This window comes from Carcharhinus amblyrhynchos, unplaced genomic scaffold (genome assembly GCF_965287045.1).
Source record: "Carcharhinus amblyrhynchos unplaced genomic scaffold, sCarAmb.v2.hapA scaffold_586, whole genome shotgun sequence".
NCBI classification, from domain to species: Eukaryota; Metazoa; Chordata; class Chondrichthyes; order Carcharhiniformes; family Carcharhinidae; genus Carcharhinus; species Carcharhinus amblyrhynchos.
This window is the reverse complement of record NW_027650326.1, coordinates 88,601-94,600: the sequence shown is the minus strand read 5'-3', so window position 1 is coordinate 94,600 and position 6,000 is coordinate 88,601. Positions and strand designations below refer to the sequence as shown.

The 6,000-nt window shown below is 50.3% G+C and overlaps 1 protein-coding gene across 1 annotated transcript in view; it reads right to left on the bottom strand.

The window, feature by feature from the left end:
* Positions 1 to 291: 291 nt before the first annotated feature.
* LOC145339648 (NACHT, LRR and PYD domains-containing protein 3-like) overlaps positions 292 to 6,000 on the bottom strand; it is a 59,156-nt gene continuing 53,447 nt past the window's right edge. The window contains exons 12-13 of the mRNA XM_080184163.1: positions 5,391 to 5,558; positions 292 to 421 (exon numbers count right to left, since the gene is read on the bottom strand). Coding sequence (XP_080040289.1) covers positions 292 to 421; positions 5,391 to 5,558 — 298 coding nt within the window. The remainder of the gene's footprint in view (positions 422 to 5,390; positions 5,559 to 6,000) is intronic.

Sequence of the window (6,000 nt, the reverse complement as noted above, 5' to 3'; positions counted from 1 at the left end):
TACTGTCAGAATCACACACACTGTTCCCTCTCTCTGGAGAATGATCTCTGCTGCTCCATTTTGAAAGGAGGGTGAAGACTCTGTTGCTGAGAACACTGACAACACATTGCTGCTTAAACAATGATTTGCAGCAATCTTTCCTTCAATGTGGAGACTAAAACTACAACAGTTTTCCAACTGGGAAACCAGGTAAGCAGGGAAATCACTGCCAGGCCGGAGGGGCTGATGGAATAGGGAGGGAGAGGGGCAGGAATGAAGGGTTTGGAAGGAGCTGTCGAAGATCTTCACAATTCAGGATTTCAGTGAAGCAGCATTGTTCACAGATTGAAGTGTTAGCACTCTCACTGTCAGTCCCCGTCTGGATCCCCGCAGCGACTTCAGCTGTCTCACTCCATTTGGACTGAACTGATTTCCCCACAGCCTGAAACAGATTTAAGATGAAACAGGAAATAAACAGACTGAACAACAGGGTAAATAACAGGAGACTGGAGTTAATGGGACAAATCTCCTGGTCTCTGGGTCACCAGAGACCCAGACACACAACTGAAGATGAGCATCGGGACCCTGTGGATGTCCTGACGCACTGATCTACCTGGGAATTGTCCCAGAGGTAGGAACTACTATTGGGGAAGTCCCCTGCTGCAGTCAGAGTCAGAGACTTGGGACAGATCCACAAAATTGACCTGGATAGTTACTCAGGTAATGTTAGACAGCTCACCACCTGGGCTAATACCTGAATAGCACAACCGGGTCCCCCAATCACTTCCCACTGATCCCCTGTACTACACCTCCCACAATCATAATAAGAACATAAACATAAGAACATAAGAAATAGGAGCAGGAGTCGGCCATCTAGCCCTTCGAGCCTGCCCCGCCATTCAATAAGATCATGGCTGATCTGTCGTGGCTCAGTTCCACATTCCTGCCCTCTCCCCATAACCCTTAATCCCCTCTCTTATCAAAAACCCATCAACCCGCTTCTTAAAAATATTTAGCGAGGCAGCCTCCACCACTTCAACGGGCAGAGAATTCCAGAGATTCACCACCCTTTGAGTGAAGAAGTTCCTCCTCAACTCCGTTCTAAACCGCCCCCCCTTTATCTTGAGGCTGTGCCCCCTAGTCCTACTGTCTTTTTTGAGCGGGAAGAGTCTCTCCACCTCTATCCTATCCAACCCATTCATCATCTTATACGTCTCAATGAGATCTCCCCTCATTCTTCTAAACTCTAACAAGTACAAGCCTAGTTTATTCAGCCTCTCCTCATAGCTCAACCCCCTCAACTCCAGTATCAGCCTAGTGAACCTCCTCTGCACTCCCTCCAAGGCCAAAATATCCTTGTGCAAGTGCAGCGACCAACACTGCACACAGTACTCCAACTGCGGCCTCACCAGTGCCCTATACAGCTGCAGCAAGACCTCCCTACTTTTATATTCAATCCCCCTCGCTATGAAGGCCAGCATCCCATTCGCCTTCCTGACCACCTGCTGCACCTGCAAGCTGGGTTTTTGCGACTCATGCACAAGGACCCCGAGGTCCCTCTGCACCGTCGCCTGCTGCAGTTTTTCGCCCCGTAAGTAATAGTCCTTCCTACCATTATTCCTACCAAAGTGGACAACTTCACACTTGCCAACGCTAAATTCCATTTGCCAGTTCCTCGCCCATTCGCTTAGCCTATCTAGATCCCTCTGCAGACTTTCCACACCTTCCGCACAATTTGCCGTTCCACCAATCTTTGTGTCATCAGCAAATTTCGACACCTTACACTCGGTTCCCTCCTCCAGATCATCTATATAAATGGTAAATAGCTGAGGCCCCAGCACCGACCCCTGGGGCACTCCACTAGTCACCAACCGCCAATCCGAATAGCACCCATTGACACCCACTCTCTGCCTCCTATTTGACAACTAATCCCCTCCCTGTCCACGCTAACACCCTACCCCCAACTCCATGTCCCCTAACCTTCTGTAACAACCTCTTGTGCGGCACCTTATCAAACGCCTTCTGAAAATCAAGAAACACCACATCCACCGGTTCCCCTCTGTCCGCCGCACTAGACACATCCTCATAGAATTCCAATAAATTCGTCAGACACGACTTCCCCTTAACGAAACCGTGCTGTGTCTGCTCTATCAAACAATTCTCCTCAAGATGCCTCGCTATTTTCTCCTTGATTACGGATTCAAGCATTTTACCTACAACAGACGTTAAACTAACCGGCCTATAATTCCCTGCCTTTTGCCTGCTACCCTTTTTAAACAGCGGCGTAACATTAGCCGTTTTCCAATCATCCGGCACTTCCCCGGAATCCAGCGAGGTTTGGAAAATAATCATCAAGGCATCCACTATCACCTCTGCCATTTCTTTCAGAACCCTCGGATGCATTCCATCCGGTCGTGGGGACTTGTCCACCATTGGTCCCTCTAGTCTGTCGAGCACTGCCTCTCTAGTAACAATAATGTCATTCAGGCCCTCCACTCCTACCATCTTTCCATCGTTAACACCCGGCAAACTATTCATGTCCTCCTCCGTGAAGACCGAAGTCAAAAACTTATTTAAGGCCTCAGCCATTTCCTCATCCCCCCACCACTAAATCCCCCCTCTCATCCTCTAAGGGTCCAACATTCACCCTAGCCAGCCTCCTCCTTTTTATATATTTATAAAAACTCTTACTATCCTTTTTTATATTTAGCGCTAGCCCAGCTTCATAGTTTATCCTTCCTTTCTTTGTCAACTTCTTCGTCATTCTTTGTTGATATTTACACCTCTCCCAATCCTCTTCTTGCCCACTACTCTTAGCCACTCTAAATGCATCAGCTTTTAATTGAATACTCTCCTTTATCTCCTTCGTTATCCACGGCTGATTATCTCTCCTCCTACGATCCTTTTTAACCATCGGAATAAATTTCTGCTGAGCACCAAGAAAGATCTCCTTAAAGATCCCCCACTGTTCCTCAGCAGACCTACCTCCCAATCTGCTCCCCCAATCAACATTCGCCAATTCCTCTCTCATCTTATCAGACTCCCCTCTGTTCAAACAAAGGACACAGGTCTGGGATCCTACTTTCTCCTCCTCCAACTGCATCAGAAACTCCACCTTACAATGATCACTCTTCCCAAGAGGATCCTTCACCGCAAGGTCCCTAATTCTACCCGCCTCATTACATAACACCAGATCCAAGCTAGCTCGCTCCCTCGTCGGCTCCAACACACACTGTTCAAGGAAACTATCCCGGCAGCATTCCAAGAACTCTTCCTCGAGCCCACCGCGTCCAACATGGGTCGACCAGTCAATATGTAGATTGAAATCCCCCATAATTATCGCCGTTCCATGCCTGCACGCCGCATTTATTTGCGCGTTAATAGCCCGCCCCATCTCCAGGTCATTATTTGGGGGCCTATAGATGACACCCACCAGTGTCTTCCTCCCCTTGCTGTTCCTAATCTCCACCCACAACAATTCCACATCCTGCTCTTTGGCACCTATATCTTCCCTTACTACCACCCTGATGCTATCCTTAATCAGCAGAGCTACGCACCCCCCTTTTTCCTCCCGCCTATCCTTCCTGAACACTTGATACCCCTGGACATTCAGCTCCCAGCCCCTGTCACCCTGCAGCCACATCTCTGTAATGGCCGCCAGATCATATCCATTTGTGCTGATCTGCGCCACCAGCTCATCCACTTTATTCCGAATGCTTCGTGCATTCAGATACAGTGCTTTCATCCCAGCCTTCACCTGGACCCTATTTGCCAGAACGCCACCAACCATACTCACGCCCCCTACTCCCTTTATTATTGGGACATCCTCGGCCTCTTCTTGTACCTGTACCCTCTCCTTTACTTTAGACCCTGTAATTTCACATACCCTCGCACCCCCCCCCCCAACACCCCACCCCCCACCACACCCACACCCCACCCACCCCCCACCACACCCACACCCCACCACCCCACCCCACCCCACCACACCCACACTTCACCACCACACCCCCCGACTCTGACGGAGCTCCCCGGGGTCACTGTGCTGTAAATACGGTGCGTGCTCTCTCTTCCCCGACTCTGCTCTGACGGAGCTCCCCGGGGTCACTGTGCTGTAAATAGGGTGTGTGCTCTCTCTTCCCCGACTCTGCTCTGACGGAGCTCCCCGGGGTCACTGTGCTGTAAATAGGGTGTGTGCTCTCTCTTCCCCGACTCTGCTCTGACGGAGCTCCCCGGGGTCACTGTGCTGTAAATAGGGTGTGTGCTCTCTCTTCCCCGACTCTGCTCTGATGGAGCTCCCCAGGGTCACTGTGCTGTAAATAGGGTGTGCTCTCTCTCTTCCCCGACTCTGCTCTGATGGAGCTCCCCGGGGTCACTGTGCTGTAAATAGGGTGTGTGCTCTCTCTTCCCCGACTCTGCTCTGATGGAGCTCCCCGGGGTCACTGTGCTGTAAATAGGGTGTGTGCTCTCTCTTCCCTGACTCTGCTCTGATGGAGCTCCCCGGGGTCACTGTGCTGTAAATAGGGTGTGCTCTCTCTCTTCCCCGACTCTGCTCTGATGGAGCTCCCCGGGGTCACTGTGCTGTAAATAGGGTGCGTGCTCTCTCTTCCCCGACTCTGCTCTGATGGAGCTCCCCGGGGTCACTGTGCTGTAAATAGGGTGTGTGCTCTCTCTTCCCCGACTCTGCTCTGACGGAGCTCCCCGGGGTCACTGTGCTGTAAATAGGGTGTGTGCTCTCTCTTCCCCAACTCTGCTCTGATGGAGCTCCCCGGGGTCACTGTGCTGTAAATAGGGTGCGTGCTCTCTCTTCCCCGACTCTGCTCTGACGGAGCTCCCCGGGGTCACTGTGCTGTAAATAGGGTGTGTGCTCTCTCTTCCCCAACTCTGCTCTGATGGAGCTCCCCGGGGTCACTGTGCTGTAAATAGGGTGTGTGCTCTCTCTTCCCCGACTCTGCTCTGATGGAGCTCCCCGGGGTCACTGTGCTGTAAATAGGGTGTGTGCTCTCTCTTCCCCGACTCTGCTCTGATGGAGCTCCCCGGGGTCACTGTGCTGTAAATAGGGTGTGTGCTCTCTCTTCCCCGACTCTGCTCTGATGGAGCTCCCCGGGGTCACTGTGCTGTAAATAGGGTGTGTGCTCTCTCTTCCCCGACTCTGCTCTGATGGAGCTCCCCGGGGTCACTGTGCTGTAAATAGGGTGTGTGCTCTCTCTTCCCCGACTCTGCTCTGACGGAGCTCCCAGTGTTGCAGTGTGATGATTCTGGGAGAAATATGCAGCAGTTTCAGGTTTGGGGGAATTTTCACACATACCGGCAATCTGCTTACCATTGCTGCTGCTTGGAAGATTCAGGCCCATTTATATTTTAAATCCATTTATATTTTAATTGTTACACTTAGAATTAACACAACCACTCACGAGATCCATTCCAAACTCCTGCAGTTCTGTATGAGGCGGCAGAGAGCAGGGACACATTGATCTGTGAAGGAGTTTGAATCCAGGTTCAGAGTCCTCAATGACCGTTTTCTACAGAGAGCGGAGACGAGATCCTCAGCACAAGAATCTGTGAGATCGTTCTTATCCAGACTGGAGACCAGAGAGAGAAATAACAGGAATCAGGCTCAATCCCCAGTGTTTTATATAATACTGTTAATAACAATAATAATGTATTGTAGGAGACATTCCAAAAACACAACTTGAAATACTATGAATGGTGAAAATTAAATATAAATAAACTGGAAATGCTCAGCAGGTTAAGGAAATATTTGTGAAGAGAGAAACAGGGGTAAAGTTTGAGCTTCCATTGGAACTGGCAGTGAATTGACAGGTTTGAAGGGACAGCGGTGGGTGGCTGGGGATGAAACAAAGAAAGGACAAACCGGAATTACAGGAGTGATTAAATGGTAAAAGTGATGATGGGACAGGAGTATAATCACAGGATCCCCATGTCCTTACTCGGAGTGGCTCGGGAGGGACATGGGATGGTCAGTGGTTTGGGAATGCAGTTTGTGGTGAGGGTGAAGATAAT